The 23,761-nt window shown below is 33.6% G+C and overlaps 1 protein-coding gene across 1 annotated transcript in view; it reads right to left on the bottom strand.

Moving 5' to 3' along the window:
• The window catches only part of LOC123668513 (succinate dehydrogenase [ubiquinone] flavoprotein subunit, mitochondrial-like), a 107,256-nt gene that overhangs the window by 9,810 nt on the left and 73,685 nt on the right, over positions 1-23,761 (bottom strand). Inside the window, exons 6-9 of the mRNA XM_045602248.1 lie at positions 6,455-6,612; positions 4,977-5,141; positions 2,269-2,468; positions 319-513 (exon numbers count right to left, since the gene is read on the bottom strand). Of these exons, the coding sequence (XP_045458204.1) occupies positions 319-513; positions 2,269-2,468; positions 4,977-5,141; positions 6,455-6,612 (718 nt within the window). The remainder of the gene's footprint in view (positions 1-318; positions 514-2,268; positions 2,469-4,976; positions 5,142-6,454; positions 6,613-23,761) is intronic.

The following is a 23,761-nucleotide window of genomic DNA, read 5'->3' as shown; positions in this document are numbered from 1 at the left end:
TAAAAAAATAGTTATAACAGTTTAATGTTACCTGTAATACAAGCATGAATTTACTTATCATAGGGACAGACGACCGTGTTTGTATGAAGATATTTATTTATATTTATTTAATTATGTTGAGGTTATGTGGTAGGTATCTACATAGAGGTACGAAATCTAATATTTTGATTATTACATTTTGTTTGAAGCACTTATAAATACTATTGCATATTTCTCAAATTAACTTTTATACTCAGTCATTATAATAGTAAAAATTAAAGATTCGTTTTAGTGATGTAATAAAATACAAATATTAATATATTTATAATTGCTTCTTACTTCTTTTAGTTTTGGTTGACTTTCTCCTGGCTTGTAAAGTTTCGCTATATTTAATCCAATCGCTTTGCCGAACACAACGACGTCCAGAATGGAGTTTGCTCCAAGGCGGTTGGCTCCGTGACAGTTGCTCACGGCTTCTCCAGCAGAATGAAGACCCGGAACAGCCGTGTCTGACCCGTTCTTGTGAATTAAAACCTGAAAACGAAATTTTATATGCTCAGGAATATTTCAATAAGACTCGCAGAAACTAAGACTTTTAAACCTTATAACCTTCAATGATATCTAAACACGATTTAAGCCCGGTACCTATATTCAGAAACCGGTTTATCTTATTTACGAACTTCATATTTAGAACCTAATTTAACTAAATTAGATACTAATTTTAGTACCTGGGTGACCGAGCTTAGCTCGGTATTTTTAGTAAATCGTGTTTTTTGGAAATTATTTTTAAATACGAATTACATATGGATGAAATATGAATATTATTTTCAGATTTTACCGACATAATGATTAAAAATATGAACTGGTTATTTAAACAAAAAATGAGTGCAGTTAGACATAAAAAGATAAAAATGATCGATCTGGAGAAATGGGGATTCGAACCATCGTCTTCTCGGACGATCCCGACCGGCCGATTTCCAGCCGGAGCCATTACAGCTTTATTGACTACTGCGAGATTTGCCTTCGTATTCTAACGATATTGTAGCCATTTTTCCATTACCTAAAAACAGGGGTAAAACGACATTTTCTAAAAATGAATCCTAGCTATATCGATTTATCGCTCCCGAAATCCCCTGCATACTAAATTTCATGAAAATCGTTGGAGCCGTTTCCGAGATTCAGATTACATATTGCAAGAATTGTTCGTTTAATAGCATTTTATAACTTTTGACATAATTATAATGCCGAGACGTGACCACTGACGAAGTAACTAGCCCACAAGCTTAAAGTTGCTCAACGTGCAATAGAACGGTCTATGCTTGGGGTCTCTCTCAAAGATAGGATTAGAAATGAGACTATCCGCGAGGGAATGAAAGTAACCAACATAGCCTATAGAGAAAGCAGGTTGAAGTGGCAGTGGGTTGTTCACTTGTGTCACAGGATCGATGGCCGCTGGAGCAGACGTGTCCTGTAGTGGAGATTGCGTGTTAGCAAATGTAGTGTGGGACGCTCTCCAGTAAGCTGGGCCAACGATCTACGTAAAATTGCCGGTGGAGGCTGGTGGAAGATTGTGAAAAATCGGGATGTTCGGCGCAAACTTGGAAAGGTCTATGTCTAGCAGTGTACTGCGATAGACTGCAGTAGTAAATGTATAACATTTCGTATTGGATTTAATGGTTTGTAAGAAAAACCAACCGTTTTCTGAATATATAAACCAGGCATTACCAAATACTATTTTTGTTACTGTTAAATTTACTAACGTAGGGCCTAACAAGATGTATCCTGCTCATAATCTGAAGTAGACAGTCTGGAAAAACACCTCAACATTACAAAACATAAATAACACTGTTCTCAAGCAGTGGGGTGTTACAAGCACCTGTACGGTACGGTTATGGTAGCTACCAGGTGGTATCGGCTACGGTAGCTACCAGGTGGTATGATTGTTTGCCGTATAAAATCTAATTGTATAAAAAACACCAAGGAAACCTCTGTATCTTTAGCATCAACAATAGTATAGTAGAGACATTATGTTTTGTAAGCACCTATTTTCATTCTACGCAAAACAACGATACGTAAGCGCAAAAATTGTGTTTATTTACGACCCTCACATTAGAAGCCTCTAAAACTATCACTATTACTCTACTGTATCTATTATACATAAAAACCTTCCTCTGGAATTACTCTATTTAATAAAGAAAACCGCATCAAAATTCGTGGCATCGTTTTAAATATCTAAGCATACAGACAGTGGGACGAGACTTTGTTTTATACTATGTAATGACAAAGTACCTCGCCTTTATAATTGATTGGTATTCCACCCATCGTGTAATGAACGGTAGGTACAATAGGAACAGGCTGCGTGTATACGTCTGCTCCTGTAAATGTCCATGCTGTCTCCGAAATCCCTGGAAGCCTTTCTCGGATAACTTCTGGAGGAAGATGATGGAGTTGAAGATACACGTGGTCTTTCTTAGGTCCGACACCTCGACCTGGGAATCGTATTGAAAAAGAACGAATTAAAAATAAAGTACCTTGATTGATGAATCTACACAAAACTCTAGTTCGAAAAGTATTATTACAGTATCACCACAAAAATTATCAGCATAATTAAATTGAAAAAAAAAAATGTTCACAAGACATGGGTAAAGAGGCTATAAATAAAACACATTTAACTATATAACTTAGGTGACTCGGTTTTTGATACGACACTCAAAGAAACCGCCGCGCCACTTTGAAGGTCATCTGTTAGTGATGTAGCGATGTGTAGCGATTTTCAAATATGTTTTTAATAATATCGCTTCAACATTTTATAATTTAGAAAATGTATAAAATAATTTTTTTTTGTTACTTTAGTAAAAAATGAGCATTTACAACGATGACTATCTTTTTCAACTAAGTTCTGAGAATCCAAAACCTTAACACCATCAGTATTCTAAAGATCGAAGAGAATATTTTTGTGCAAATATTTAACTTATACTTAACTTAACATCGTAACAATAAAATTTTCTATATTAACTTTTAGCATTTTCGATTTTATAAGTTACGGAATTACTTTACGGATCAATTCCTGGATATAAACTTTTTTTTATTGTCAATTTTTATTTTTATTTTTCGAAGTAATGTAGGTTTATTTATCAAATATTTCACACATTAAAAAAAATATTTCGATTTCAACGTTAATTTGACTGTGCTATTGTGTATCGTTAAGCAGTATATTTTAAATAATAATAATACAAAAGTGCGCGCGTAAAAAGTACACATGTCAGAAGTGAAACTTCTTTGGTAAACTAATTTTTAAGTCTCGATTATATTTATACAAATCTAAAGCTTTAGATTTCCGTTCCAGCGCCACCGACAAAAACGTTGCCGTTTCATCAAAAAGTTGCCATTTCACCCGTAAAAATTTTACTCTCATGCACCTATAGAAGTGTCACTTCAAAAATTGTTCAGTTATAATAATATTTTTTTTTGTCTCAACAAAATATTATGTACAATTTAAGTGTTATAATATTTTAAGAAAGAAATTTTTTATCACATATTTAGCTTTTCTTTGTTTTGTACTTGTGATATTATTTGCGGCGAAATTAAATACCTTTTGTAAATAAATCAATCAAAAAAAATTTACATCGATACTAATACACAGCAGACTTGTATTTGTCTCGTACACGTGTTACTAGATAAATTAGATTGATTCCTTAAAAAAAATGGTTAGTTTTGTCACAAAATTATCATTACGTTCGTATTATTTATTACTAGCATCCCACCCTGGCTTCGCGCAGGTATTTAACACCTGCTTTGTCTATTATAATAAATTTATAGTATTTGTAGCACGAAAAATGCTTACAGTACCTTAAAGTAACAATGTTCCAACTGATAAATTTCAAGGTGAAGTTTCAAGATTGGTTATTTTGTGTTGAAAAAAGTTTTACCCCAGAAATTGTAAGGAATTCGATAAATAGAAATGTGACACAGTAGCCAATTAAAATCAGATTTAAGCACAAGTAAAGTTTACATAATCACTAGTAGTGACACTATAAAAAGTTTCACTATAATAATAATACACGAAAATAATTTAAAATGTTGTTATCTGTTTTATGAACTGAAAGTGAACAACTGCTTCAAAAGCTAAAAAGAAAGGTTTAATCCTGATTGTGATGAAAAATAAAAAGTATTTATTCTATAACAACCCTAAAAAGAAACAGAATACGCCAGTCGCCAAGCCTTTCAATCGTTGTTATTAACTCCAGTATGAATACCAAAACGAAAGTCCACGTTTTGAGGGTAATGTCGTGCATCTGATGAGATCAAAAGGGTATTGTTTATTATGTACACCTAACATCTGAGGAATCCGCTCGAACCGAGTCTTGCGATAAAAATGTCCACTATACGAGGAAAGACAGGAAAAAGTTATTTTCTTACACAATAACGTTCGGACTCTATTAGGGTATTAGTGAAAAATTATAAAATAGCGGGTATGCGTGAGATTTCACTATCCCTGTTATGTTTGCCGGACATGCCTCTTTAGGATTAGAGGTCGTTTTAATGGATTCAGGATGATAAGTGAACAGTTCTCTTCTTTCGAAAAAATGTTCAGTTCTTTCTAAAATTCGGATAACCTCAATAGATGAAATATTTTCAGAAATGAAATCCAACAATTAACTGAGAGATGAGGAAAAGTACCAGCTTTCTTGAGTCAGTACTTTGATTAATCAGTTCGTTTACGATATTTTCAAATTTATACATTTTTACGCTCAAAAACGGACCGAATTAATTTGTAGGTCAATATGAAGTTTAATTTTTTTATTATTATTCTCTTATAAAATACTTTACAAATAACATCGTTAATTTTAAAATCCAAAGAGATATTTATTCTAAAGATGATCACTAATAAGCAATGTTGCTCTATATTACTAGAGTAGTTCTATTTTTTATTTATAATTATAAGAAAAAATATAAAAAAATAGAAAAAAATAAAAATAAAAATTCTTTGTATTTACCTTGTCGTATCTCAGTTGCTATTGACCTCGACACAACATCGCGACTAGCTAAATCCTTAGCTTTGGGAGCATAGCGTTCCATGAACCGCTCTCCTTCGCTGTTCACTATAAAGCCTCCTTCCCCACGACAACCCTCCGTCATTAGACACCCAGAACCATACATACCTGCAATGATAAAAATGTTAACCTGAAATTAAACGACAGTTTTACACGATTTGATGTGGTTACTCTCACCTTTGCTATACGTTAATATAGAATGATCCTTTTTTTTTTGTTAAAAAGTTAAAAAGTAAATCAATAAACTAAATTTATTTTGACTAATTAAAAGAGATTGTAAATATAGAAATTTGAAAATACAAGCGTTGTGTCAGCTCCGACTAGCGACTGAAATTCACTTCTTAAGAATAATTACACTGATATGAAATAATTAAAATGTTAATAATATATTTAATGTTATAATACTTAAAAATTAAAATCAATTGACGCTTACTATTTTTATCGATAAAATAAATGCTGGTAAAGTATTATATCTTTACCTTACATAAAATGTTTTGTACAATTTCACTCCCTTATATAGTTTGTTAGGCAGTAAACTTCAAAAAACATATAAAAAAGTGGATAGAAGTAATAACTTTAAAACTATTTTAGGTCTAAAATTATACTTAATATGCATATTGTCTATATATTAATACGCTTCAGCCTGTAATATCCCACTACTGGGCATAGGCCTCTTTCCTCATGTAGGAGAAGGGTCAGAGCTTAATCCACTACGCTGCTCCAATGCGAGTTGGTGGATATATTCACTATTATGAGTAGCTATCGCTATCAGGTGTACATGATAATAACCGGGACCGACGGCTTAACATGCTCTCTGAGGCATGGTGGGGGGAACTACAAGGATTGAACTAACACCCAGACCACAGCAAATATCTGTATCATCATCATCATCATCCCAGCCTATCGCAGTCCACTGCTGAACATAGGACTCCAAATTATTAATATGTTTCTATACAAATAAATAAAATTGAAGTGTCTGTTTATGTAATATTAAAATAAAGGCTTTTCACTAAATGCGTATAGATGTATACACGGCGATGTGTTCCGGCTAATCTCTGAAACAGCTGGACCGATTTTGACGGGACTTTCAGTGGCCGATCGCTGATGTAATAAGAAGTAACTTAAGCTACTTTTATTTTAGAAATTTATTTATTTTATAGCTCTGCGAAGTGAACAATAACTTTTTTGTTAAATTTCACGTGGATGAAGTCGCGGGCAGAGCTAGTAAATGTATAAATGTATAGATTTTTTTGTCTTTACTTAATGTGAATTATAACCATAATAAATTCATGTATTAAAATATAAATATTAGTTATTTATGGTCGAATTTCGACCACTGGGCGACCACTACTTTAATTAATTCTATTTCAATTTAATCTTTATCGAATGTTTCTAAGTGATGTCAATAAAATTATAGTTACCAGTCGGATGGAACTGTATAAATTCCAGGTCTTGAAGTGGTATTCCAGCTCTAGAAGCCATAGCACACCCGTCTCCTGTACAAGTGTGCGCCGCGGTGCAGGAGAAGTACATACGAGGATATCCCCCTGTCGCTATTACGGTATTCTTCGCCTGAAAACTTTTTTGAAGACTTTGACGATAGAGTTACAAAAATAGGATAACGAAGCAAATACAATTTTACTTAATACGCAACGCCTTCTATATTCTATACATATATAATTAATATATAAGTCGCGGGGCACAGCTAGAGTTGAGCAAAGGCATATTCTGTGAAGCAAACCGGCTGGAGCTTAATCCACTTTTAATCATGTTTATTATTTTTTACTTATTTTATTAAGTGGCGTATTTTAAAAGGGGTAGTATTTAATCCTAAAACTGTAAATCCAATTTTTTCTGTTCAAATATTCGAAATTAACCATCATTGTTCATCAAATAAGTCAAATTTAATATACGAGTACTGTTTGATCTATAAAGCTAAACTGTTTCACTGAATGACTATCTGTTAACTAAAAATAAAACTGATAATTCTGTGTGCAACAAAATATTTAAATCTATTTTTTTTTTTTTTTTGAAATCTATCACCTATTAAACAATAAAGTAACACAGTTTTTTTTTAACAAATTACAAATTACAAAACAGTATGTAAGGTAACTCAGTTTTTTTGACAAATCAATCTTTGTTATTACAACATAAAAAAAAAATAATTGTATTAAAATAACAAAACCTTTTTTTTTTTGATAGATGGGGAAATACATTTACGCACTAACCCCGCCACATGGATTTTTATTATACGGTGAATAATTTTGTCTTAAAATCTGTATATCTGTGGTTTCAGCTAGTGCTTCTGTAATGTTCGACGATGAGATATAAAATTTTTTTTGATGACGACATCTTCATATCTGTGGTGTAAGGCATTTATCCCTCCCATCACTAAATTATTAATTTATTAATTGAACAATTAACAAAGTAATGATGTTAAGGAAAAAGCCAATATTTTTCTGTTCAAAATGACACATATATCACTTATTTATAGTACAGATATGACACTACAAAAATCTAGAAAAATATAACAAGACTTTTTTAAAGTAAATACTTAAAATCTATATTAAAAACGATAATTTTTCGATTTGGGGGTGCGAGGAACAGGGTCTAAAGTTCCTCATCCACCATCGTAAAAGAAGGATCCTCTGACCAGATGGGTGTTGTGTCTGGTGGGCTACTGCCTCCCCAGTTGTTGTCGGGTACATGTGTCCAATCGCTCAGATAACTTCAACATCGCGATGTAAGGCACGTCAGTTCGTATGTGCCGCTATAGATATCGCCACATTCGACTTATTCATTTTGTGGTATCTTCTGTAGTGTTTGACGATGAGATGTGAGAAGTTGTTTAATGACATAATAATTAATAAATTAATTAATTATTAATAATAATTATTAATTTCGTATGTGCAATGTAAGTTACCTTTTCTATTACGAAATCATTGATTTATAAATTGAAAAATTGACGAAATAGTAATATTAAGGCAAAATTTTTTTTTCTATCTGATCGGAGATTATTCTTAATTTACAAAAATACTTACGTAAATAACACTAAGAACACATACTACACTTAAAAAAATTGAAAAATTCAACACCTGTTTTTTAAAATAAATAAACTTTATAGAAAAAATTATCATAAGCAAGTCAGTAATTTGTATTGCACTCTTCTGTCAGCTTGACTAGTCACTAAGAACATCTATGAAGATTTATTTATTCTGAGGATTCTTCTGTAATGTTCGACGATGAGATATGAGATTTTTTTTGATGACGACATCTTCATATCTGTGGTGTAAGGCATTTATCCCTTCCATCACTAAATTATTAATTTATTAATTGAACAATTAACAAAGTAATGATGTTAAGGAAAAAGCCAATATTTTTCTGTCTGGTCGGCCATTATTCTTTTTATTTTAAAATAACGTATAACACTTATAACATATATTACACGTATATATATTACACTTTACAAAACTAGAATAATTCAACAAGAGTTCTTAAAGTAAATAAAACTAACAATACCCGCGCGAATAATTCGCACTAAAAAAAGTATAATAATTGTCAACCATGTTGACGTTGTTTAAAAATTAAAGTCGTCAAACATATAATTTTAATAATTAATTAATTTACAAAAACGATAATAAAATGTTTAAGTTGTCATTGACGGTAGAGCAAGCAATTATATGATATATAATTTATGTGGAGTAATTGTGAGGTTTTTCTAAAAAGGGATGCAGTTATCTTAAACCTTAGTGTGTTAATATGATGATTTTTAGGAAAAATGATAATGAGAAAGTTGGTAATTTGTGTCGCTCTTCTGTAATGTTTGAGGATGAAATGAGAGAAGTTGTTCGATGACGACGTCGTCATATATGCGGTGTAAGTGTACCCATTCTATCACTATATCATCAATTTGTGTTAGTAAGAAAAAAAAACAAAACTCTTCTATCTGGTCGGAGATTCTTCTTATACACTGAACTGAGAATGAAATAACATATATAACACTGATAATACATAATTACATTTAAAAAACTTGAAATTATTTATTAATTCTGTTGATGTCAACGTCTTTGTATGTGTAGTGTTAGGCATTTAACCTTTCGAGTACTTAAACGTCGATATATTCATTGAATAATTGACGGTTTAGTAGTACCAAAGAAAAAACCAATATTGGAGAGTCTTCCTTTTATTCCAAACTAACATTTAAAACAACTAGGACACATACACAATTAAAACTAAAAAATCAACAAGAGTTTCTCAAAGTAAATATAATTTTTACATTTTTCTTATATCATGAATCAATATTTTTAATTTACTCTGCTGATAGCTTGACTAGCCATGTAAGAAAATCTATGAAGTTTTATCCATTTTATGGAATTTTCCATTCTATCCTCTGTAATGTTTGACGATGGGGTGTGAAAATGCGTTTTATGACGAAGTCTCCAAATGTGTGATAAGTACTTGGTATTTAACCTTTATATACTAAAATAACAATTTATTTATTGAAATATCGATATATTACTATAATATTGAAGAAAAAACCAATATTCTTCTATCTGATCGGAGATTCTTCTTGATACTTCAAATTTTTATTATTTATTTGAATATTTTTTATTTTTTTCATTTTACAAAGCGTTCACAGCAAATAACAATTTTACAGTTTTATATCAAATCACTCGGTCACAAATCGGTGTACTGTGTGGCTACGGTACTAAAGAATATAGCCACCCCCTCTCTTCCCGTGAGTATCGTAAGAGGCGACTAAGGGATAACACAGTTCCGCTACCACCTTGGAACTTAAAAAGCCGATCGGTGGCGGGATAACCATCCAACTGCTGGCTTTGAAATACACAGGCCGAAGACGGGCAGCAGCGTCTTCGGTGCGACAAAGCCAGTACTGCGGTCACCAAGCCGCCTGCACAGCGTGATGACTATGAGCAAAACACATGAGTTCACGCTATTTTTGGCGTAAACTTGTGGAGGCCTATGTCCAGCAGTGCACTGTATAGGCTGTAATGATATTAAATCACAGTTTTACAATTTTATCGCACAGTCTCTTTATCCATTTGTATTGAATGCAAACAAACAATCAAATCTTTTCTCTTTATAATATTAGTATAGACATACAAATATCTCTTTTAAACTAATATTACACTTGTTCAAATTTTACAATATTCTATACATTTACAACGTAAAGCTTAAAGGTAAATATTTTCTTACAGTTTTTGTATAAATCCTGTCTGCGGAAAATGGTGCTAAGAATGCTAGAACATTTAGAAGTGAAAAATAGGTACTTAAATAATCTATTTCACAACTAAAAATGTTCCAGTTCTCCTATCACCAGCGGAAGCTATGTGACAAGAAGAGAATTCTTTCTGAAATGTACAATTATTTTGACTGGAAAGGGCACAAGGATATGCGGATAAGTGGCGAACATAAAAATAATCTCTATTTGATACACTCCTTTCAATTAAAGAGGAAAAAATTAAACTTTGTGTGAAGCAATTATTTCTTATGTGAAGCAAGCAATAACATAGTATTATATAGTTTTTATTTAAAAACTAATCTTAAGCTTATTTGATGGATTCTTGATGGATGCCGAATTTGTGACGAAGGCTGTTTTTGACTATCCTGTACATATCAATAACATGTATAGGAAAGGCAATACTGCCTTCATTACAACACCTGACTTGCAGATATTCTGATTTTGATTTTTTACCTGTTCTTAAACAATGAAAAGACACTTTATTAACACATATTTCTATAACTACGCAGATAATAAAAAAGACCAGATTATCACTACATAGTATAAAACGAAATCACTTATCGCTGTCTGAATACTTAGATCTTTAAAACTAAGAAAATTTTCAAATATTAAATTATTTCAAAGATTCTGATACAGTTTTTTTAATAGATACAGAAATTCAAAAACAACGTTTATATATATAATAAGCTGTGCCCGCGACTACGTCCGCCTAGAATTAGTTAAAAAGTATTGTTCAGTTCACAGAGTTATAAAATAAATAAATTTCTAAAATAAAAGTAGCCTAAGTTATATCTTATTACATCAGCTTTCGGTCAGTGAAAGTCAAATCAAAATCGGCCTAGCCGTTTCAGAGATTAGCTGGAACAAACAGACAGACAGACAGACAGACAGATAAAAATTGTAAAAAATGTTATTTTGTTATAGTTACCGTGTATACATCCATATGCATTTAGTAAAAAGCGGTTATTTTAATGTTACAAACTGACACTCGAATTTTATTTATTTGTATACATACATGCATAATATAGTAGGTGAAACATTGATAATTTTACAGGTTTCTAATATGATGTCGTATATAGACACACTTTTTTTTACTTTGCAAACACTGGCTGAACTCTAAGAGGTAGATCAAAATAACGAACTACAGTATAAGAAGGGCTATAAAAAAGTTCACGGTTGTATATGTCTATCTCTCAGGGCTTACAATAACCGTTTTTTATCCCTTACTTTTTGCGAGAAATAATGGCTTATTTACGAAGCGATGTTAAGCAATACAGCATTAATCCTAATGCATTGTGTATTTAAAATAATTGTAGATCAATATGGCCCTTAACATAATGTATTTTAAATGAAAATTTAACGGTTGCGGCGGTACCGACCGGAGGGCCGGCGCTTAACTTTAAAACCGCCTAGTAAGTTCGTTGGCGATCCGACAACTTTGAAATTTCGCTCGTAAAGGGACTGATAGACGCGCGGTTTTTAAGATCGCGAACTTACTCGGCTCGACGTCGGTGACACACGTCAAGCTTACTCATTCTGTATTGCGATGTTATCGAGAGAAGAAGTTATTTAGGAAGTTACTTTGTGTTATTTAGGAATTATATCGTATCACTTATCGAATTGTATCGTATTACGGAATTTAGGATAATAATTTAATGATCTTAGAGATAGTTATTTAATTGTGACATCTAAGAAACATTTCAATTATGGTAATATTAATTATATAGTTTTAGGAAGAAATTATATCACATATTAATAATGTATAAATATTTAGGAAGAAATTATTAACACATATTAATAATAATGTATAAATAATTTAATAATTTTTTCTTTCTCAATTATATTAATATTGGTTGTATAGTTTTAGGAAGAAATTATATCATATATATTAATATTATATACCTATATGATATAATTTCTAATATATTTATATATTTTTTATTCTATATTTTTATATATTTTTTATAATTTATTATATTATAATCTATAAATAATTTAGTAATGTATAAATTTTGTTATTGTTGTTATTGTTATTATTATAATTATTATAGACTGGATGTTACTCGACCCGCTTAATATATAATAGATACATATATTATAATAAATACTTATATAAATACTATAGTAAATTTATTTATACTTATATATATAAAAATAAGCGGGTAGAGGAATACGCCCCGGCAGGGAGATCAAACGGCCGGGGGTTAGGGCCGTAGGCTGAGAAACCGGCGGACAATCCTAGCCGAGTCAAGTAACACCGCCTTCTGCATCCTGGCTGCGAGCGAACCGTCCCGGATCTCCAGTTGCCTCAGATGGTGAGCGAGGCTAACCGGGATCAAACCGCTGGCAGATATTACGATAGGAATGATTTCAGCGGACCCCACATCCCACATGTCGACAATCTCGTGGAGCAGATCCAGATATTTACGTTTTTTCTCAGTTTCGGCTTTCACGAGGTTCCCGTCATGCGGAATAGTGATGTCCACTAAAAACACCTTCGACCGTGCCCTGTCCATCACTATGATATCAGGCTTGTTCGCCAGTCCTGTCTGTAGCTATAGGAAGGTCCCAGTAGAGCCGCACTCCGTCGCGTTCGAGTACTGGCACCGGTGAGTATTGGTAATACGGCATCCTCTGTTCCAGGAGACCGTACTTAAGAGCAAGCTCTTGGTGGAGAATCTTGGCCACTTGGTTATGTCTGTGCAAATACTCAGTGTTAGCAAGCGCAGAACAACCCCAAAGCACACGCCTAAGTGACTCACCGGGATGACGACAAGCTCGACAGAAGTCAGGAATACCATCCTTCAGGATGTGCTTTCGGTAGTTTTTCGTCTTAACCACCTGATCCTGTATTGGGATAGCCCACAATAACCATTTTTTATCCTTAACTTTTTACGGGACATAATGGCAGAAAAATTAATCGTTATCCAATTAAGTACTATAAATACATTGTGTATTTTATATAGATCAATTAAGCCCTTAACAGAATGTAATTTATCTTAAAAATTTCGAAGATATTACAGTTTTAAAATGCAGGGAGTAGGGGCGTAACGGTTGCGGCGGTACCGGCCGGGGGCTGGCGCACAGTGGTCCCGATATAATAAAATATGATTTGATATGATGATTAATGATTTTTGAACCCGCAATAACTCAAAAGTATGCAGAGATAAGCAGAAAGTATCTTCGCATGAAATACTCAGAATCACTTTTTTTCTAACATGTGTGATCGCCATCTCGACAACTCTTAAGAATTTCGAGAAATTAACAGATATGTAATTTCTTTCATACAAAACAAAGCAATTGTTTTCTTTTTACCAAGAAAGAGTCGTGATAGGATAATAATATTTTTTTGTCTTATTAGTTATCGTAGTGTTAACCATCAGAAAAATTTTCGTGCCTCTAGCATCAATGTCTATATTTTATTAAATCGGGACCAATGTGTGGCGCGACAATTTTTTTGAAATTGTATGTTCGTACTTTAGTCTCTATAAAGATTAATTTTTAAGACGCATTTATAGTAAGTCAATTAGGTTTAAGATAAGACTAAAACCGAAATTTATGTAATCAAGAGTAAAACCTCTAAAGAAAACATATTGATATTGTCTGATGTCAAAAATGCTGTGAACGTTGTATATAGACATTCTGCAGTATATTAAGTACCAGCATTTCACCCGTGCGAACCCGGGGCGGATCGCTTGTATATTTATTAGTAGACTTGTGACTTTGGGCCTTTTTAGGATATATCTTTTGGTTTATTTTGGATTATAAACACCGTCGTTTGCGTATTTACATGTTCGTGATTTTTTAAATTGGCATTACTTTTTTATTTATCAATTGATAAAGGTTAAACAAGCATTAAATTTTAAGAGAAGCTTACCACGATTTGTTGGTAAAAATTGCATTTAAATCAGATAAGATGTTTCTGAGATAAGCGTGTACAAACATATTACATTTACATTTTTATTATATGTATTGATTGATTAATGAAAAATGAGGGGAAAGAGGTAAAGTGGCCCCACTTCCGCCACCTACAGTAAGTTCCGACCACACGTCGTTGAACCTTCCTCAACAGAGATCGGCACTTTATAGTTTGCCCTTGCATTAATTACAAATATTTCTAATATCAGTGAATTGATCCAAAAAGATATAAAGTCCCGATCTCACTTCTGTTAACAACTCGTATAAGTTGTTGTCAGAAGCAGGTCTTTCCTGTACGTATGTACATATTTAAATATTGAGTAAAAGATAGTGAAGCGATAAGTAACAAACTTGTCCCGACTAGAAAAAAGGTCAGGCTCAACCAGATCATGTATCTAGACCGGATCAGGATAGAATGAGGCATGCCAGATCCGGCACGCTCTATCAGGACCAGGTCTGGTCCAGACAAGGATAGCCTGATGTAAAATATAATCAGGTATGGTAAGGCATACTGGATCAGGACCCGGTCTAGTCCAGATCAGGATAGCCTGATGTAAAATATAATCAAGTATGGTAAGGCATACTGGATCAGGACCCGGTCTGGTCGAGGTCAGGATAGCCTGAAAGAAATTCCGCGAACTGAGCCTGAATCACGCTATTAATGTTTTTAAGCGCACTTAGTATATATACAGTTATCAGGACAGTCTAGCAGGGAGTCCATTTCTACACAGTGGAGCAGTCGCAAGTAATACGAAATAGTTAATTATTAGAAGTTAATAAATAAAATTTAATTAATGATAATAATTTATTAATAACATAAAAATGAAAAAAAAATTAAAAATTTTTAAAGTAAAAACATAAATAAATAATATTGGAAAAGTAAACGGAAATAAATATCATAATAATTACGTTAAGTAACATTTACACATATTATAATATCAATTCGCTTTTTTTTCGCTTATGTAATTTTTTCAAGAATATACATTCGTGTTTTTTAAAAGAGCCGGACCGAACCAGTTGATCAGGATGAGATGAGATTGCCTGATCTGGACCGGATCAGGAAATCTCATCTCATTCTGATCGGGTCTAGACCAATCATCTGCGTTACATGCCTTATCTAGTTCTGATCAAGCATGCCTGGTCCGGTCCTTTTAAGGAAGACGAAAAAATTTCTACTCGGGATATTAGTTCAAATTCACAAACTCACGTTTATAATATGTAACACAAAAGGTATGTAACATACAAATATCACCTTTAAAATATTATTACATTTATTAAAACTTAACAATATTCTATACGTTTACTAAGTAATACTTAAAAGTAAATATTTTCCTACAATTTTTGTATAAATCCTGCCAGCGGAAAATGGTGCTAAGAATGCTAGAACATTATTATAACTGTGAAATATACTTAAATAATCTATTTCACAACTACAAATGTTCCAGCTCTCCTATCACCAGCGGAAGCTATGTGACAAGAAGAGAATTCTTTCTGAAATGTACAATTATTTTGGCTGGAAAGGGCACAAGGATATGCGGATAAGTGGCGAACATAAAAATGAGTATAAATACAGTAAATACAACATACACTCTTATTCGATACACTCCTTTCAATTAAAGAGGAAGAAAATATACTTCGTGTGAAGCAATTCTTCAAACTATAACATAGTATTATATAGTTTTTATTTAGTAACTAATTTTAAACTTATTAACAGGTTTTCTTTATGGATGCCGAATTTGTAACAAAGGCTGTTATTGACTCTCCTATCCATATGAATAAAAAACACACGTATAAGAAAGTCAGTTTTGCCTTCATTACAACACCCGATTTGCAGATATTCTGATTCTTTTTGACCTCATAGCGAAGATTTTTATTTTATACCTGTTCTTAAATAATGAAAAGACACTTTATTAAGATATATTTCTCTAATTACGCATATAATATAAAAAGAATAGATTATCACTGCATAGTATATAACGAAATCGCTTCCCTGCTTCGCTTGCTCAGATCTTTGAAACTAAGCAACGGATTTTGATGCGGATTTTTTAAATATAATAGATACAGTGATTCAAAATACAGATATATATTTATATGTAATATATGCATAATGTAGTAGAGAAACACCGATAATTTTAGAAGGTTCCAATGTGATGTCGTAAATGAACACATTTTTTTCCCGCTCTCATTGCAAACGCTGGCTAAACCCTTCGAGGTAGGTCAAAACAATGAACTACACTATAAGAAAAGCTATAAAAAGATCTACAAAAAAGTCCGCGATGGTATATGTCTATCTCCTAGGGATAGCCCACAATGACCATTTTTTATCCTTAACTTTTTACGGGAAATAATGGCAGAAGAATTAATCCTTATCCAATTAAGTAGGTATAAATACGTTGTGTATTTTATATAGATTAATTAAGCCCTTAACAGAATGTAATTTATCTAAAAAAATTCGAAGATATTTATATATAAGTTTTAAAATGCCGGGAGTAGCGGCGTAACGGTTGCGGCGGTACCGGCCGGGGGGCTGGCGCGACAATTTTTTGGAAATTTTATATTCGTATTTAGTGTGTATAAAGATTAATTTTTAAACCGCATTCATAGTAAGTCAATTAGGTTTAAGATAAGACTAAAACCGAAATTTATGTATTCAAGAGTAAGACCTCTAAAGAAAACTTATTGATATTGTCAGCAGGGCTATTCTGTAAATAACCATTTCGATATCGAGCTTCACCTGAGTGACAGCGCTCACTTCGAAAGTGAACCCACTTGACCTTGGTTTGGAATTCTGTAAACATTCCGTACGCACAAGCGATGTGAAGTGAGTGTCGAATCGAAGAGCGGCAATTTAGAGCTGTGTTTATTTTATCGATATTCTTTTCTTATGACTTTATTTTAGAATATGTGCATGAAGTCAAGTGTCGAATCAAGTCTCGAATTGTGATGTATGAAGCGGTAAATCCCCTTACAGAATACCGAATTCATACTATTATATGTCAACGTTCTCACGCAAAAGGGTTCGACTCGTCGCCGCACTCACAAGTGTGGCGCTATGGGACTGTCGAGTTTCAATAAATACGAATTTGATATCTCACCGCGGATTCCGCTGTCGAGACACGAAAATGTTCTTACAGAATAGCACTACTGATGTCAAAAATGCTGTGAACGTTGTATATAAAGACATTCTGTAGTATATTAAGTACCAGCATTTCACTCGTGCGAACCCGGGTCGGGTCGCTTGTATATTTATTAGAAGAGTTTTGTGACGGCATTTTTAGGATATATATTTTGGTTTATTTTGGATTATAAACACCGTCGTTTGCGTATTTACATGTTCGTGATTTTTTAAATTGGCATTACTTTTTTATTTATCAATTTGATAAAGGTGAAACAAGCATTAAATTTTAAGTGAAACTTACCGCGATTTGTTGCTGAAAACCGCATTTAAATCAGATAAGATGTTTCTGAGATATGCGTGTACAAACCTATTACATTTACAGTTTTATTATATGTATTGACTGATTAATGAAAAATGAGGGGAAAGAGGTAAAGTGGCCCCACTCCCGCCACTACAGTAAGTTCCGACCACACGTCGTTGAACCTTCCTCAACAGAGATCGGCAATTTATAGTTTGCCCTTGCATTAATTACAAATATTTCTAATAACAGTGAATTGATGCAAAAAGATATAAAGTCCCGATCTCACTTCTGTTAACAACTCGTATAAGTTGTTGTCAGAAGCAGCTCTTTCCTGTACGTATGTACATATTTGAATATTGAGTTAATGATAGTGTTTAAGCGATAAGTAGCAAACTAATATTCGTTCAAATTCACCAACTCACGTTTACAATATGTAACACAAAAGGTATGTAACATACAAATATCTCTTTTAAAATAATATTACATTTGTTGAAACTTAACAATATTCTATAAGTTTACAAAGTAATACTTAAAAGTAAATATTTTCCTCCAATTTTGTATAAATCCTGCCAGCGGAAAATGGTGCTAAGAATGCTAGAACATTATTATAACTATGAAATATACTTAAATAATCTATTTCACAACTACAAATGTTCCAACTCTCCTATCACCAGCGGAAGCTATGTGACATGAAGAGAATTCTTTCTGAAATGTACAATTATTTTGGCTGAAAAGGGCACAAGGATATGCGGATAAGTGGCGAACATAAAAATGAGTATAAATACAGTAAATACAACATACACTCTTATTCGATACACTCCTTTCAATTAAAGAGGAAAAAATATACTTCGTATGAAGCAATTCTTCAAGCAATAACATAGTATTATATACAGGCTGGGCTATTTAAGATTTGGAATTTGAATCGACTATAAAAAAAATACTAATGAATAGTTTTTCAAAGTTATGAGTTTTCAACTTTATGAGGTTAGAACCTTTCCATTAAGGAATAGAAGACAACATTATTCAAATGACTGCCATGGCTAGCCTTACAATACCCCATTCGCTCAGTCCAATTTTTTAGTACATTTTCGATTGTTTGAGCCTCTGTTTCGTCAATGGTAACTTCGGTTTCATGTTTCAAGTCGTCAATCGTTTCTGGATGGTTAGCGTAACACTTGTCCTTAACGGCTCCCCACAAAAAGAAAGTCCAACAGAGTCAAATCGCAGCTTCGAGGTGGCCAATTGACATCAGCATTTCGGCTGATTATGCGATTTTCGACAATAGTGCGCAAAAGATCGATTGTTACGTTATCTGTTTGGCACGTTGCGCCGTCCTGTTGAAACTAAATGTCGTCTATGTCATCCTCTTCAATTTTGGGAAACAAAAAATCGCTTAGCATGGCGCGGTAGCGATCGCCATTCACTGTAACGGCGTTTCCTTGCTCATTTTCGAAGAATAATAGCCCAATAATGCCGCCAGACCAAAATCCGCACCAGATATTCACTCGTTGTGGATGCATTGGTTTCTCGACGATGACGTGTGGATTTTCAGAGCCCCAGATACGACAATTTTGTTTATTGACGTATCCTCCGAGGTGGAAATGAGCTTCATCTGAAAAGATGATTTTTTGGTAAAAATGCCCATCTTCGATCAAGCGGTCTTCGGCCCATTGAGCAAACCGAAAACGCATCGGATGATCATGCGGCTTCAGCTCTTGCACAAATTGAACTTTGTACGCATTCATCTTCTTTTCAGTCGTTCACTCTTGACAGAGTGGTCGTGGTTGACGATGATTCATTGGCTAAAGCAGCCCCTGCTATACGTCTCCACTTGATGAGGTTTTCAACGTCTCGAGAACTCTGGACTATGGAGGTCTGAGTCGCAGCTTTGATGAGGTCTGTCCAACGCGTAGGTGATCGACCGAGTGACCGCTTGCCCTCTACCTGCTCTTGGATAACGAGTCGCTTTATGGATTGTTCGTTTCAAACAACGTGTCCGAAATATTTCAGGATTCGAGTTTGCACAGTCGACGACAATCTCTGCTTGATTTTTAATTCCTCTAGGATCGAAATATTGGTTCTAAACGCTGTCCAAGGGACCCGCAGCAGTCGCCGCCAGCACCACATCTCAAGTGCGTCGATTTTGCGTCAGTCTTTGAGTCTAACCGTCCACGTTTCTGCGCCATAAAGAAATATCGGGAAGATTAAGGGGAGCTGTTTCAGGTATTCCTGCAGAACACGTTTCTAGTTATTCATTTTTGAAATAGTAAACAGTGAAATTGTAATCTAATAAATTTAATTAATATTGTTTAGGGTATACTTTAGGGATTATATCCGATGGAAACATGATTTGATAAATTTGGCTCGATAGAATAAATTCGCAAAGTTACCTCTTTTCGCGTCATATTATGTTCTATTTTCGGTTTTATTTTTAAAATAACTGATTTAATATTATGAGTTACTTACCTAAATAAAGGTCATATATAACTGGAGGTATTACACCCGATGTTTTTTTTTTAAATAAATTTATTAATTTTTTATCGATTTTTCAAGTGATTTTCGATCCGCGCTGGGCGCTCGCATTGTCCAGCGGGACGTTACCGAGATAGGACGTGTGACGATTTTTTGCGCGCGAGTCCCTTCTGTTGCGTAAAGCATATTTTCATATTATAATAATTTTGATTAATAGAACCAATAATATTAGTAGGTTAAGTTAATCATTAAGGTTAGTAGTTACTTAGGTTAGTTCTGTAAATATTAAGTACAATAAGAATATATTTTTTGTGATTGTTCTGTGAAAATGGGAAATAAAAAAATAAAAAAATCAAACATTCACGGTTGAAGAAGAAAAATATAGCGAACAAAGAATGGTAACTTTTATTTCTCGTATTTTTAATATTAGTGCGGATTCAATATCCGTACCTACTGACCACAGTCTAACTTTATCAGTAGGTTGTAAAAGAAGAATAATAAATACATTATATGGAACCATTCACTTATTATAGTACGGACGCGGAGTACGAAGAATTTCGCACACCGACTCCCCATATACTCCCCATATTTAGTCTTTGTCGCTCGCATATAAACATATTTAATAATATATCAATGATCAATCAATTGGATCAATGCAATTGTGTCCAACGTAGCTTCAAAAGCACGAAGTTTGGTCGAAAATGTGAATACAAATAAGGTAGAGTGCTTCAACAGCGTAATAGCAAAATTTACTGGAGGCAAAAGAATAAATTTTGCTTTAAAAGGTGGCTACCAAGGAAGGTGTGCAGCCGCCGTTGTTTCGTTTAACACGAAAGCTGCAGTATCAACAATCCAAACTGCTTTAAAAGATAACACTTCTGGAGGTAAAGCAAAAGAAATTGAAGAACGACGTGCAAAAAAACGAAAATTAAATATGGAAAACCCAGTAAAGAAACGAAGAGTGCTAAAAGATTTAAACAATGGGCAAAACGACTATGGTTCAACCTGTTCAGCGCCTGATATGTCGCCAAAAGAATACGAAACAGCAAAGAAAGAATTACTAAAAAATTTAGAAACTGTTACATCTGACAGACACAAGGTAGAAAGATCTACGATACTGCGGAGAGACAGCGGTGAGTGGCTTGAAATCAGAAAAAACCTAGTAACTGCTTCAAACTTAGGCCTTATATGCAAAAGAAAAGTAACCTCAAGTACAGCTCCTCTTGTAAAAAACTTACTTTACAGAAAAAATTTGTCCCATGTCACGACTGTTGCACACGGAGTCGAGCATGAGCAACAAGCTTTGCAGCAATTACAACAGCAGGAAGGTGTTATCATTGCACCTTGTGCTTTATTTATTGACAAAGATTACCCTTTTATAGGGGCAATTCCTGACGGCTTAATTGGACATGATACTATTGTCGAAGTCAAGTGTCCAATTGCAGCATATAAAAAAGGACTTCGAAGAAGAAAACAAGATACAAATTTAAAAGTATAATAAAAATACTAAAACAACCACAATTAATAAAAAAATTAACTGGTATCACCAAATACAAGGTCAGTTGCACGTATCAGAACGACAAAAGTGTCTTTAGGCCATATGGGCAGGCGAGAATGAAAAAATATACACACAATTGATAGAAAAAGATGATGTATTTTGGAATACTAATATGAAACCTAAATTATTAACATTTTATATAAATTGCTTGCTGCCTGAAATAATAGTAGAAATGCAAGAGGTATACCCATTAGAGACATATCAAGTCAAAAGGAAAATGAAATGCTTGCCATAGATCCCCCTAATCCTAACTCTGATAACCCTGATGATTCAATGCTGGCACAAAGCACACGCCAATTAAAATTAAATGAGTTTTAAAATAATTTTGACACTAGTTTAAACTAAGCATCGCTACATGTCAAACCTTACACTCGTACACAGCTAAAAATGAATAATTTAAATTATATTTTTAACCGACTTCCCAAAAAGGAAGAGGATCTCAATTCAACTGCAATGTATGTGACTTCAGAACTTTTGACTGGGTGGACCGATTTCGACAATTTTTTTTTAATCGAAAGGTGGTGTCTGTCATTTGGTCCCATTTAAATTTATTTGAGATCTAACAACTACTTTTCGAGTTATATCTAATAATGCGTTTTTACTTGACGCTTTTTTCGTCGACCTACGTTGTATTATACTGCATAACTTTTTACTGCTACCCTAGTTTGGTACCATGATAAGAAAACCAGGATCTGATGATGAGATCCTAGAGAAATTGAAGGAAACTCTCGAAAATCTGCATAACTTTTTATTGGATGTACCGATTTTGATATTTTTTAACTTAATCGAAAGCTGATGTTTATCATGTGGTCACATGTAAATTTTATTGAGATCTGATAACTACTTTTTGAGTAATCTTTGATAACGCGTTGATACTTGACTATTTTTTCGTCCATCTACATTCTATTACTTGTCGATGTAATTGAAGTCGGTTTTTTTCGTTTGCGAGCACATACAATTATTTTTTATTTTAAGTAAATATAATTACAAAATTCAAAAGTCAGTCTGTCTGTTATATTTTTACGCCTATGCCGATGAAGTAATTTTAAAATTCATCAACATCGGAGAACTAATTTAATTACAGACTATTTTATTGAGATGATACATAATAATATTTTAAATTTGAAATGTAATTTGTTTCATTTGATACCCTTTATTCTATTTATGTCAAACAGTCTTTAAAATAAATAACCTTAAAATCCTTTACTTCTTTCATTTATTTACGAAACTAGATATTATTTATCAATACTATAAAAAATGATCATAATAAATGCCTTTCTATTTTAAAGCCAAATAAAATTATCCTACTGCTTAATTCTGCACTGTGTCACTGACGGCGGGGTCACGTTTGCAATGCGAGTTCACTGCAGCAGTGTCCGCGCGAAGTATTATTACACGCGGCCGGCTCAGCGCTAAATGCCTACTTTTGCAGGAATACCTAGCCTTAAGCTTCTCATTAGGCGAACTTTCGTGGCTTTGGTGATATTACGGTTGCACCAGACTCTTTTAAACTTGCCAACGGCAGATCTTATAATAGCACATCTCCTTCGAATTTCGTCTTCGCATCCTCCGATGTTTGCAATAGTGGAACCGAGGTACACATAAGATTGGACAACCTCACAGTTGCCAATCATAGAGGTGTCAGGATGGTTTAGTTCGGCTCAACCCACTATCATCATCTTGGTCTTATCTCTGTTGATCGTAAATCCAAAGGAGAGGCTTGTTGTCTCTAGAAGTGTCAGCAGATGTTCCATGTCCTCTTTTGTTTGAGTGAGAAGAGTAGTATCATCGGCATACCTCAAGTCAGATATTTTTCGCATTCATACCGAGATCTTTATACAACATTCTTCTCAAAGAACAGCGTGAAATGTTCAATTCTTGAGAACGATGACGAGTTGATGTTGATGGTTGCTCACGCACACTCTAACCAACAGCAGCGATGTTTTCGGTTGAGCGCACTGGACGAGTACGTACACAGGTTACTTTATTCAACAAGGATCCAGCTTTACGAACTCGCTTTACAAATTGATCCACAAACTGCGTTGATGGCACATCCTTTTTGTCAAATTTTAAATTTCTTACAGTTTGAGTAGAAGAC

The sequence above is a fragment of the Melitaea cinxia genome, chromosome Z (assembly GCF_905220565.1).
Source record: "Melitaea cinxia chromosome Z, ilMelCinx1.1, whole genome shotgun sequence".
In the NCBI taxonomy this organism is placed as follows: domain Eukaryota; kingdom Metazoa; phylum Arthropoda; class Insecta; order Lepidoptera; family Nymphalidae; genus Melitaea; species Melitaea cinxia.
Note: the sequence above shows the minus strand (reverse complement) of the source record. Positions and strands in the feature narration are given on the sequence as shown.